The sequence below is a fragment of the Pipistrellus hanaki genome (genome assembly GCF_964339955.1).
Source record: "Pipistrellus hanaki genome assembly, chromosome: 1".
Classification (NCBI taxonomy): domain Eukaryota; kingdom Metazoa; phylum Chordata; class Mammalia; order Chiroptera; family Vespertilionidae; genus Pipistrellus; species Pipistrellus hanaki.
In genome coordinates this window covers 145,928,570-145,941,210 of record NC_140503.1, presented here as the reverse complement: position 1 = coordinate 145,941,210, position 12,641 = coordinate 145,928,570, and the positions used below count along the sequence as shown (strand labels likewise).

General features: G+C 45.0%; 1 protein-coding gene across 1 annotated transcript in view; it reads right to left on the bottom strand.

The window, feature by feature from the left end:
* The window catches only part of MANBA (mannosidase beta), an 87,314-nt gene extending 75,707 nt beyond the window's left edge, over nucleotides 1-11,607 (bottom strand). Inside the window, exon 1 of the mRNA XM_084901793.1 lies at nucleotides 11,332-11,607. Within this exon, the coding sequence (XP_084757919.1) occupies nucleotides 11,332-11,508 (177 nt within the window). The 5' untranslated portion in view covers nucleotides 11,509-11,607. The remainder of the gene's footprint in view (nucleotides 1-11,331) is intronic.
* Nucleotides 11,608-12,641: the final 1,034 nt, after the last annotated feature.

The window sequence follows — 12,641 nt, the reverse complement described above, 5'->3', positions numbered from 1 at the left end:
GATTTTTAAAGTTCAACAAAATATCTCAAATGAAAGAGCTCTGAAATATATAAATGACATAGTTTCTTTATCAAACAACGTGTGCAGAGATTAAGACTGGCTTCCCTTGTTAAAACCAAGCTCAGAGCTTCCAAGGTGTTAGCATTAAATGAAAGGCAGACCTTCCGGTGTGCAGCCACCACTCCCTCACCGCCCTGAGGCTCTCTCTGTGCTTATCGCTGCCGCCATCTCAGCTGGCCTCCCGTGCAGAAGTTTCTCCTCCACTGCCAGAACGTCACCAAAACTCCCACTCCTTGGATTCACTTAGCATTTCCAAAGTTGTTTTTCACTCAGCTTCACTAAGAGAGCACAAGAAGGGTCTCTATAGAGAATACACAGGAAGCACAGATACCATCAAACTTCAGGTTTCCTGGATTATCCCAGACCAGGCCAGCCAGCCCCAGGCCAAGTGCAGCTCACTACCTGTTTCTGTGTGGCCAGCAAAGTAAGAATGGACAGATGTCAACAAAATAAAGTCTGAGTGGAGAACATGCCCATTCCTTTACCAAGTATATATGGCAGCTCTCGTGCTACAATGGCATGGCCCAGGAAGCCTAATCCTTTGCCCTTCACTCAAAATGACTGCCAACCTCTGCCCAGGTGACCAGGTGACCAGGTGACCAGTCTGCTGGATGTTCACGATGCTGTTCCAACGAAGGGTCCAGCCCCAAGTCCTCTCTTTCAATATCCTTAGGTCTCCTTCTCCTTCTCATTCTCCACCCTCTACCTCCCAGGTGAGGGCTCCCGGACAGGAGGCAGAACGGAAAGTGGTTAGCGGAGCTTTTCGGTGCATCTTCTATGTACATCCCCACAGCTGCTCAGGGGAAAACAGTGCGGACCGGAGGGCTTCTCCCTGACTGGGGCAGGCCCAGGGGCATTTCCTCAGGGACTGAAAGATAGAGACGGAAAAGCCGACTTTGTCAGGTTCCACAGAGGTAAGGGCTGGATGACCAAGTTAGGTCGGCAAAGGCCAGCTGGGCACCTGCCCAGAGCCCAAACCTGTAAGAGACACCTCGTCACTGGGTATGTATCGAGGTGGTAAGAAAGATACCTGCCAGAAAGTGCTCCTGACGAGAAGGAAGATATATATATATATATATATATATATATATATATATATATAGAGAGAGAGAGAGAGAGAGAGAGAGAGAGAGAGAGAGAGAGAATATGCAAATTAGCCAGGACACCATAACGGTCACAACCGATCAGGAGGAGGAGGCTGTGCGTGCAGGTGAAACCCGGAGCAGAGACAGAGACAGAGACAGGGGGCTGCCAGAGTGGACACAGGCAGGGGGGTCTGGGGCTGCCCCAGCCGCAGCACACCAGCAGTCCTGCCTCTGTGCATGAGCTGCAGAGGAAACACCTTTTCTGATCGCTCATTGGCTAAGCTTCCTGTATGCTACCGGTAATATTCTTAGTAACTTGGGTAATAAGAATCCAAAAAGGTGATCTAGGGTTTTTCCACCTCACTCCTGGAGGAAAAAGCGAAGGTCCACTGCTGGAGGGGCTAAGAAGTATCATATCCTGCCCTAGCCGGTTTTGCCCAGTGTATAGAGCCTCAGCCTGCTGACCGCAGGATCCGTGTTCAATTCTGATCAAGGGCATGTACCTAGGTTTCAGGCTCCTCCCTGGCTGGGACCCAGGTCAGGGCTCATGCAGATGGCGACAAGTCAAAGTGTTCCTCTCACATTGATGTTTCTTTCTGTCTTTCCCTCTCTCTTTCACGCTCTCTAAAAATCAATGGAAACAGCCAGGACCGGTTTGGCTCAGTGGATAGAGTGTCGGCCTGTGGACTGAAAGGACCCGGGTTCGATTCCGGGCAAGGGCATGTACCTTGGTTGCCGGCACATCCCCAGTGGGGGGGTGTGCAAGAGGCAGCTGATCCATGATTCTCTCTCATCGATGTTTCTAACAATCTCTTCCTCTCTGTGAAAAATCAATAAAATATATATTTTTTTAAAAACTTAAAAATCAATGGAAACATATCCTCAGGTGAGGATAAAAATAAAAAATAAAAAAAATGTTATATCCTATGAAAGAGACATCTTGAAATTAAAAGCTATCGTTTTTTTGTGGTGAAGGGATTGGAGTCCGTGTTGATGAAAACACCACGGCGGCTAACAGGGGCAGCAGCAGCAGCAGGGTGATGGGGATGGCACCTTCCCCAGATCAGCTGGCTGCCTCCCACAGAGGACATCCCTTGAAGGCTCCCAGACTGTGAGGGGGGAAGGCTGGGCTGAGGGATGCCCCTCCAGTGCACGAATTTCATGCACCGGCCCTCTAGTATTTTGATAAGTTACTAGGGGAGGGAGTGGTTGAAGAGATTGACTAACAACCAGGAATCACCGAACTGATATATTTTTTTAACTTTTTAAAAATATGTTTTTATTTCTTTCAGAGAGAGAACAGAAAAGAGAGAGATAGAAACCTCAATGGTGAGAGAGAATCACTGAACCAAACAGAAACCTCCTGGTTCATGGATCAGTGCTTAACCACTGAGCCATACTGGCCAAGCCAAACTGACGTTGAAGGTCTGGTTTTGATCTGCTAAATGAGGTGTACCAGAGCCAGCCAACTGGTTTCCTTTTCTGCCTTTCCCCACACACAGGACTCAGCCTCTCCAATGAGTGAACAAATATGGAATAAATACTTAAGGACACAGGTTTGATGAGGCACCTAGTTATTAGCCTACCCATGTGTCTCCACCCAGCTCTATTTATAACTCTACACTATGGACTCGGCCCAATGCGCTAAAAATACTACGAGAAGGAAGAGTGAAGGCTAATGCCGTTGCAACACGTCCACCTGCTAAGCCTTAGGGCTGCTTTCAGGGCACAAGCCACCTTCCTGTCTCCCAGATTCTTGAGGGAAGCTGCATGTCGAGTTCGAGGGGGCCATCTTCTCAAATATATTTTTTTCCTAGGCAGAATTTAGAGGTTAAAATTTTTTCTAATTTTAAAAAAAAGCCGATCTGAAAAGGCTACCTACTGTTTGAGTCCTACTCCATGTCATTCTAAAACAGACAAAACTATAAAGACAGTGAAAGGGCCAGCGGTTGCCAGGGATCAGAGGGAAGAAAGGGATGAACAGACAGAGCAGAGCAGCGAGTGAAACTACTCTGAATGGTGCTGCAGTGGTGGATCCATATCATGATACATCTGTCAGATCCCAGAATGTACAACACCAAGAGTGAATGCTAATGTGAACGACAGCCTTTGAGTGACAAAGATGCAGTGTCACTGCAGGCTCATTGATAGTAACAAAGGTACCAGCACTGATTGGGCTGTGCATGTGTGGGAGTGATGGAAACTGTCTGTATTTTCCATTCAATGTTGCTCTGAACCTAAAATTGCTCAAAAAAAAAAAAAAAAAAAAAAAAAACTGAAGCCTTTATAAAAAATTCTCTTACTAAGAGAAAATACCTTAAAAGTAAAGGTGGCAGAGGCTTAGATTACATGTATATAATAACTCTTCCGAATGCTAAGCGAAAGCAACCCACTTAATTTGGTTCCAGGTTGCTCTGACCTCCTGGTGCTCATATTAAAATTCTGAGTCCCATTTAGGCAAACAGTGGCTCAGTGTTGCATCTGATGACCCGGGACCCATGTAAGTTACCCAATTGTCAAGCAAACCCATGAACCCTAAAAACAATAACAGTATCATTTGTTGACCATTTACTGTCAACCTCCAGGACAGGCACTCACACACTCTTATTTCCAAAGCAAACATGGGTAATATGCCATTTCATAGAGGACGGCACTAACGCTCCAAAAGGTGGGGTGGCTTTCCTGAGGTCCATCCAGGAAGGAAACCAACTCAGTCTAACACCAAGGTCTGCACTCTTCCAGCCACACGACTGTACCTGACGCCGCACACACTGACCCTTTACACCAGGGGATCACACAACAACAGAAGCTGAGAGTTACTGCCTGGGACCCTGTGGGGCAGGTATTACCCTCACTCCTTTATTAAGACTCCAAAGCTCCAAGTCAAATGACTATTAAGTGGTGGATTACTGGTGCAGACCCAGCATCGCTGGCTCCAGGCCACATGCCTCAGCAATACCTGGCACTGCCATCCATGTCACAAATGCTGTCAGCAATCCCAATGCCACTGCCACCTACCAAGTGGGAACCAGGAGATAAACAGGCCATGTGGGGCCTTCGCCAGTTATTTATAATTGGTATTTACCACACTTACTATAAATCAACACACTCTGTGTCACCCAACCATGCAAATGACAGTATAAGTCTCATTTTCTCTAGACGTTTCTGAACTACCTCTACATATATCTGCATATAGACACATAGACTCCTTGACTATATAAGGAATATCTCTTCTACTCCCAATTCTGCTTCAGTCCAATGTCTGGTTCTATCCCAGACATAATTATTTCAATGGAGAAAAGAAGAGTTTATAGTCATTTCATGTACATATTATGTTCTTGGACACAGGCAAAAACAAATAAACCTAGTTTAAAAAAACACTTATTCAAAAACAAGAAAATTGCCAAAACCGGTTTGGCTCAGTGGTAGAGCATCGGTCTGCAGACTGAAAGGTCCCAGGTTTGATTCCGGTCAAGGGCATGTACCTTGGTTGCGGGCACATTCCCAGTGGGGGGTGTGCAAGAGGCAGCTGGTCGGTGTTTCTCTCTCATCGACGTTTCTAGCTCTCTAAACCTCTCCTCCTCTCTGTAAAAAATCAATAAAATATATTTTTTTAAAAAAACAAGAAAATTAAACAACATATTACAATTCACCGATATTTGGTAAAACCTTAATTTGTAAAAAGCAAAAGAATGGTAATTCAGGATATTGGTGGTGGGACTGGGAGGCGCGAGGTCATTGCAATGGTACTGGGACGTGCAGGCTCATAAACTGAATAGCAGGCACGTGGGTATTCATTTAAATTAGACTTTAAAATTCATAAACACACACATGCATATAACTTTCCATGAGCTGAGTACTAAATAAAAAAGAAATTGTTCATGGGAAGCTAAGCTACTTTCAACTAAGCTCAGTTTCTCTATCGTCAAATATGAGCTTCAGCCAAAACCGGTTTGGCTCAGTGGATAGAGCGTCCATCTGTGGACTGGAAGGTCCCAGGTTCGATTCCGGTCAAGGGCATGTACATTGGTTGCGGGCACATCCCCGGTGGGGGGTGTGCAGGAGGCAGCTGGTCGATGATTCTCATTGATGTTTCTGGCTCTCTATCCCTTTCCCTTCCTCTCTGTGAAAAATCAATAAAATATATATTTTAATATATATATATGAGCCTCAGCTACAATTCTTACTTCAGAGGATGCACATAGGTAAAAGAGATCTCAAGCTCATGAGTCATCAAACATTTTAGTGAGCCCTAGCTGGTTTGGCTCAATGGATAGAGCGTCAGCCTGCAGACCCAAAGGTTCCAGGTTTGATTCCAGTCAAGGGCAGATGCCTGGGTTGCAGGCTTGGTCCAACGTGCAGGAGGCAGCCAATCAATGATTGCTGCTCATCACTGATGTTTCTATCTCTCTTCCTCTCTGAAATAAATAAAAACATATTTAAAAAAAAAAACATTTTAGTGAACTTAATATTTTTTTCTAAAATGTTTAAACTACTAAATAGCGCTTATCAAATAACATACCTCTAGGTGAAAAGGAGTTACAATGTAAAGACATTTTTTATTTTATGACCAATGAGGATTTAAAAGGGGAATTTAAAAGAGGTAACAAGGCAGTTTTCTTAGCCCACTCCTAAGGGCCAGACTCATGAAAGTTTAGGATATGCCTTAACCAGTTTGACTCAGTGGATTGAGCGTCGGCCTGCGGACTCAAGGGTACCAGGTTCGATTCCAGTCAAGGGCATGTACTTTGGTTGCAGGCACATCCCCAGTAGGGAGTGTGCAGGAGGCAGCTGATCGATGTTTCTCTCTCATCGATGTTTCAAACTCTCTATCCTTCTCTTTTCCTCTATGTAAAAAAAAAAAAAATCAATAAAATATATATATTTTTTAAAAGTTTAGGATAGATGCCTGAAGAGAGATTCATGACTGCTGTGAAAGATCAGAGGAGAAGATCCAATCACACTTGCTCTCAGAGCGAGGACGGGCAGGGAAACAGACCCACAGCCATAGTTGCTGCCTCTGAGATGGGGTGGGTTGGTGAGAACTCAGTGGGGAGCCCTGGCCAGCTGGCTCAGTAGGTAGGAGCACCTTCGGTATCCCACAGGATGTGGTTTGGTTCCTGGTCAGGGCACATGCCCAGAAGGCCAGTTTAATCCCTGGCTGGGGCTCATTCGGGAGGCAACCAATCGCTATTTCTCCCTCACCTGGATGTTTCTCTCTCTCTCCCTCTCTCTAAAATCAATAAATATATAATTGGTTGAGAATTTTTTTAAAAAATACACAAAACCAAACAAAATAAGGGAGGTGGGCATAGTGGATGGGGGAACAAACAAAATGAGTCATGGATTTTTGAAGCCAGGTATTGGGTAAATGAGAGTTCATTTAGCTACCGTTTTCACATTTGTTTGAAATTCACTAAAATAAAATGTTTTAAAAGTATATTCACATGGCAATTGCCTCTTGAATACTCAAACGATACCAAAATATACATTTATCCACACAGGTGCACATATTTTATTTATGAGTGATAAGGACAGACTCCTGGCTCCTTGGACAGTGATTCAAACTAACTTGTTAATCACATGTGTAGCTACTGAGCTATAACCTTATAGTTTATATTTTATAAATTTACACATCTAAAAATATTCTTCTCTGACCATCTGTCCCAATTACATGTGAAGAATTAAGGTACTGATAAAATTTAGAGAAAAGTACTAAGCATCTGGTGCCTACCATTTTTAGTATATGTGTATCCATACTAATAAAAGGGTAATATGCTAATTAGAAGTGAAGACCTTCCAGCCATCCTTCCAGACAAAGCCATGGTGGTGGGACTGAGGCAGAGGCGGTTAGGGGTGATCAGGCCAGAAGGGGAGGACAGTTAGGAGTGATTAGGCTGGCGGGGAAGGGAAGGCCAGTTGGGGACGATCAGGCTGGCAGGAGGGGGGTGGGCAGTTGGGAATGAGCAGGCCAGCAGTGAGGGCAGTTGAGGGCGATCAGTCCAGCGGGGGGGGGTAGGTGGGGGTTGGGGACAGTTGGGGGTGAAGCAGACTGGCAGGCAGAGTGGTTAGGAGCAATCAGGCAGACAGGCAGGTGAGCGGTTAGGAGCCAGCAGTCCCAGAATGTGAGAGGGATATCTGACTGCCAGTTTAGGCCCAATCCCTGTCTGGCAGTCAGACATCCCCCAAGGGAGTCCAAGATTGGATAGGGTGCAGGCTGGGTTGAGGGACCCACCCCACCCCCACCATGCATGAATTTCATGCAGCGGGCCACTAGGATTTATATATTTTCTTCTATTTTTAAGATTTTAAGAATACATCTTTATATAAAAATCTATGTAGTTACTAAAAATTATTCTAGATCTAATAAATACATAGATACAGAAAGATGTTCACCATATATTTTGAATGATGAAATTACTTACAAAACTATCTTAAAGATTTATTTCATCTTTATATTATTGGATTTCTTTGAATATATTAGAAAAATCTAGAAAGATATACATTAAAAAATTTATAGTGATTACCTCTGCTTTATAGTATGCTTTTTTATTGGCCTTCTCCTTTCCTTATATTTTATATTTTTCTGTACTAGTTTTTTGTACAATAAGCATTAAATATTTATAATTATTTGTAAAGAATTTACAGAAAGAGAATAAGAAAATAATATCAGTATATGTGAATTTCATGCATGATGAAAGTAATCTATATATATAAAAGGCTAATATGCAAAGTGTCCCTCTGACCATCCAACTGGCCGCTATGACATGTAATGACCATGAGGGGGCAGTCGTTCAATGCAGAAACTGCCGTGACGCACACTGGCCATTTACAAAAATACAGTACCACGAACCTGGTGCTGATAAAGCAACACTCAGCTTCCCCCAAGTGGGACACAGGCCCCGTCACCACCCCAGAACAACAGCCCACCAAATCACAGCCAACGCTGCCAAGACCCATGACGCAAAATGCAGCCCACAGCCCAGCCCAGCCTGGAAACAGTGGTTGTGGGCACCGTAGCATGTACATATAAAGCTCTGGCTGGTGCAAATCACACACGTGTGTTTCAGTCAGTCATTGTCGATTGTGAATTTGATTGACTATTCTATTATAGAGAAAGGACAAATAGCAATATTAAAATATTTCTTCTAATTAACTTCCTTTCAATGTGCCCTAACCCATGCACTGGGCCACTAGTCTTTCATATCAGTAGACAAAAGAAACATTATTCAAATCATAGAGTAAAAAAAACTAAGTGAGCATTTAAAAAAATTCAAATGGATTAAAATTTTAAATATAGCCCTAGACAATTTGGATTAGTAGACAGAGCATCAGCCTGCAGACTGAAGGGTCCAGGCTTGATTTAGGTCAAGGGCACATACCAGGTTGTGGGCTCAATCTCCAGTACGGGGCATGCAGGAGGCAGCCAATCAATGATTCCTTCTCTTCATTGAAGTTTCTATCTCTCTCTCTCCCATCCTCTCTGAAATCAATAAAAATATATAAAATTAAACCCTTTTTAAATATAAGAAAGGAACTATAAAGATATTAAAATGATAAAATACATGTAAATATTTATTTAATTGGAAGAGAGGGGATTACTTTCAAAGCATAATCCCAAAGACAGAAACAATCATAAAAGAAAAAACTTAGTAAGATGTAGAACTTAAAACATAAATGCAAAATAATCATTAACAAGTGGAAAGTTCTAAAAAATTAAACAACAGGTCTAACAAATCTGTTTTAAAGATAAATAGCTAATAGAAAAATAGATTAAAACACATAAATCACCAATAAACATATTAAAAATATAAAATACATTTAACCCCACTAGAAAGTACATTGTTTTGTTTTGATTTTTTTAATATATTTTATTGATTTTCTACAGAGAGGAAGAGAGAGGGATAGAGAGCTAGAAACATAGATGAGAGAGAAACATTGATCAGCTGCCTCCTGCACACCCCCCACTGGGGATGTGCCCGCAACCAAAGTACATGCCTTTGACCGGAGTCAAACCTGGGACCATTGAGTCTGTAGGCCGACGCTCCATCCACTGAGCCAAACCGGTTTCGGCTGTTTTGATTTTTTTTCTTTTTTAAATAATATCCAAATCTGCACCTAAAATAAGCATTCTCATAAAATGATGATGAGAGTATAAAACTAGTACAGCTTTTAAGGAGAACAAACTTGGAAGTTCATATTAAAAGACTAAAAAAGGGCATACCCTTTGAATCAGCAATTCCACTTCTAAAAATTTGTCTAAGAAAATAAATGATGGCAAGTACACAATGGAATAAAAAAAGAGCCATAAAACATGGTTTGCAGAAATATATTTACTGCACATAAAACTGTCACAAAATATTTAGTATAAAGAGATATTACCGTTTTTTTTCTCATTTTGGCACACTGAAACTCAAAAAAAAAAAAAAAAAAAAAAAAAAAAAGCTTTCCAAACTTAAACCACCAAGGAATTGCACAGAAAAGCTGTAGCCGGTGTCAAATACACTTCCTTTCTGGCAAGCATTCTTGAAAAAGAGCTAATGCAGAAAATAACCCTCGTTAACCATCTTGTCACTTAAGTAAAATGTGAATGATACTCCTGATTGTGAACCACAGTGCTTCAAAAATACACAGTTTTTCAAAACACCAGGGTAAGAGCAGAATAATACAGAACCCAGGCTATGGAGTCAGGCCAGCCTGGGTTAGAATTCCATTTCTGCCACTTTGTTGCTGTGTGATCTTGGATATGTTCTCTCAACTGCTCCCGGCTAATGCAAAGACACATTCCATAGAGTTCTTATAAGGAATGAGACCATGCATGCAAACTACTTAGCAAGTACACCTTGCCCCGCCAGCCTGATTCAGTGGCTGAGCACAGACCAATTAACCAGAAGGTCAGGGTTGGATTCCCAGGCAGGGCACATGCTTACTTTGGTGGCTCATTCCCCAGTGTGGGCGTGCAGGAGGCAGCTGATCAATGCTTCTCTCGCCATTGATGTTTCTAGCTCTCCCTCTCCCCTCTTCTCTGAAGTCAATAAATATAAATATATATTTTTAAATGCATCTTGTCCCAGCCAAAGATAATCATACAATGGGAAAATGACCTGCAGCGGATGGAACCATGAAAACAGTGGAAGGTGAAAGTCTGCAAACATTTGCGCACACAGGCAATCAACCAGGAAAATGTCCTCCACGAGTCTACAAATTAGACTGCAGTGTTTCCCAACCTTCTCTCATGATGAGAATCACCTGGTGGAGTTGTTAAAACACAGATTCCTGAATCCCAACTAAGAAGTGCTAAACTAGAATTTTTGAGAACATATAGGTAAAATTGCATACCTAACTTAGTGCTCTGTATATAACATCTGTGTTAGAGCACTAGTTAAGTATACAATTTTACCTATATGTTCCCAAAAATTCTAGTTTAGCACTTCTTAGTTGGGATTCAGGAATCTATGTTTTAACAACTCCACCAGGTGATTCTCATCATGAGAGAAGGTTGGGAAACACTGAATTAGAGCATCTATTAAACACACGCACATCGCATGCCTTGAGAAGAAAGAGCACCTCTCTTCATATTCCAATCAGCTTTGAAAGTTATGCAGCCTCCACACCTGCACTGACAGTCCCTAACCTTACACTCACAGGTCTGTCTCCTCAACCCAGGTGCTGCAAAGTCCCCAAATCAGACTCCCCGAGGCCTAACCGCGAAAATGAAAGCCTGAGACATTACTAGTTAGCGTTTACTTAGCAAAACACAACAGTTTCCCCAAGTAGCTGAAACAGTAACACACACACACACACACACACACACACACACACACACACACCTTAGGCTTTATGGGTTTGTGGGTGACAACAAGTCCTTTCTATCCGCTCTTCAGTGGAGAGCTGAGGCAGTAAGTACACCCCAAGGAGCAAGACCTTTTGCCCGAAAGAAACTTCCGCTTCCCAGCTCCTGAGGTCCGGGCGCGGGTGAGTCTCCATCCAGCCCGGCCCCCAGGGGTGCACTTCTCCAACAGCACATACACGGCCTTGGCAGTGCCCCCAGAGACCACACGCTGCATGGGGGTGTCAGTGCCCAGCAGAGGAGCATCGCCCGGGGCAGGGGGCTCCCAGGCAGGACCTGCGCCCCTGGCCGCAAAGGAAACGGGGCTCGGGCTGGCGGGGCGGCCGCACACGGTACCTGGATGAGGTTGCGCTGGAGCAGGGCGGTGTGCACGCAGCCGGGCACCTCCCCGGGCAGCTCCAGGGAGCCGTTCCCGTTGCGGATCCTCCAAGTTCCTCGCAAGCTGAAGCTGCGCGCGGCGGCCGCGGGGTCCGCCCCGCACAGCGCGAGCAGCAGGAGCAGGCAGGGGCGCATGCTGGGACCGGGGGACGGTGTCTGCGGGAGGCCACGGAAGCCGCGGCCGGCGCTCCGCGAGCCCAGGCGCCGGCCCCTCCGGCCCCGCCCTGCCCCGGCCCCGCCCGCGGGTCAGCTGAGCGGCCGGGACGCGAGGCGGGCGCGGGAGAGGAAGCGGCAGCCGCTTCGTGCTGCTGGGGCTCCTGGCGCTGCGCCCCGCGCCCTCCTCGGCGCCCATTCCTGCTGCTCGGGTGTCTGTCCAAACGGGAGACGGAGCCGAACACGGCGATCGGTGCCCACAGCCCCGGGGAGCGGAGGGCGCACAGTCCCGGGAGCTCTGGGACACAATGGCCCGCGGAGACCACAGCCAGGGAGGAACGAAACTCCGAGACACCCCACCACTTTGGTTCCCCAAAGTTTCCCCAGACCCCCTCCGCGCTGCTGGGCCCGCCAGGCGGCGGGAACGCCCACCCCCTGCAGCTCCCCGGGGCCTCCACGCTCCCCGCCCTCCAAGGAGCGGCGATCGCTCCCAGGACCTGGTTCCTGGGCTGGGTTCGGGCTGAGAAACGCGTGCCCAGCGCGCAGCAGGGGGTCGCCGGTCATCTTGGTGGAAAGACCTTCTGTTTGGTGAAGCCCGTCAGGGGAGGCTCCTGGGGCTCTGACACCTTCCCGACACGCGCAGGCAAATTTACAGTCTTCTGCCCCATCTGTGGGCCTCCGTTTCCTGAACTGGAAAAAATGTAGACAGAGATTTTTCAGGTCGTTACCGTAGAAGCATCACATGAGTTAAATACAGGCAGTCTTCGGGTTAGGCTGGACTCGATGTTCGTCCTTTCGTGGTTACCTCGCCATGTCCCATTTATTTATATATTTTTTTTAAAAAAATGTCCATCATTTCACCATATGTACATATGTGCTCTATGTTTTTTGTTATTTAGTTAGCACAAGTAAAGGTCAGGAATTGTAATCTTCCTTTTAAATTCTTTTTACTGGGTCACTTCATTACTGCTGTGGATGTGCTGCATGTGAGTGACGTAGGCGCTTGTGTAGGTGGGTTCCCAGGCGAAAATGAAGGACCTACTGATTGATGGTCTCATTCTCTAAAATATTAAAAAAAAAAAAAAAAAAAAAAAAAAAAAAAGCCAGGCTGAGTG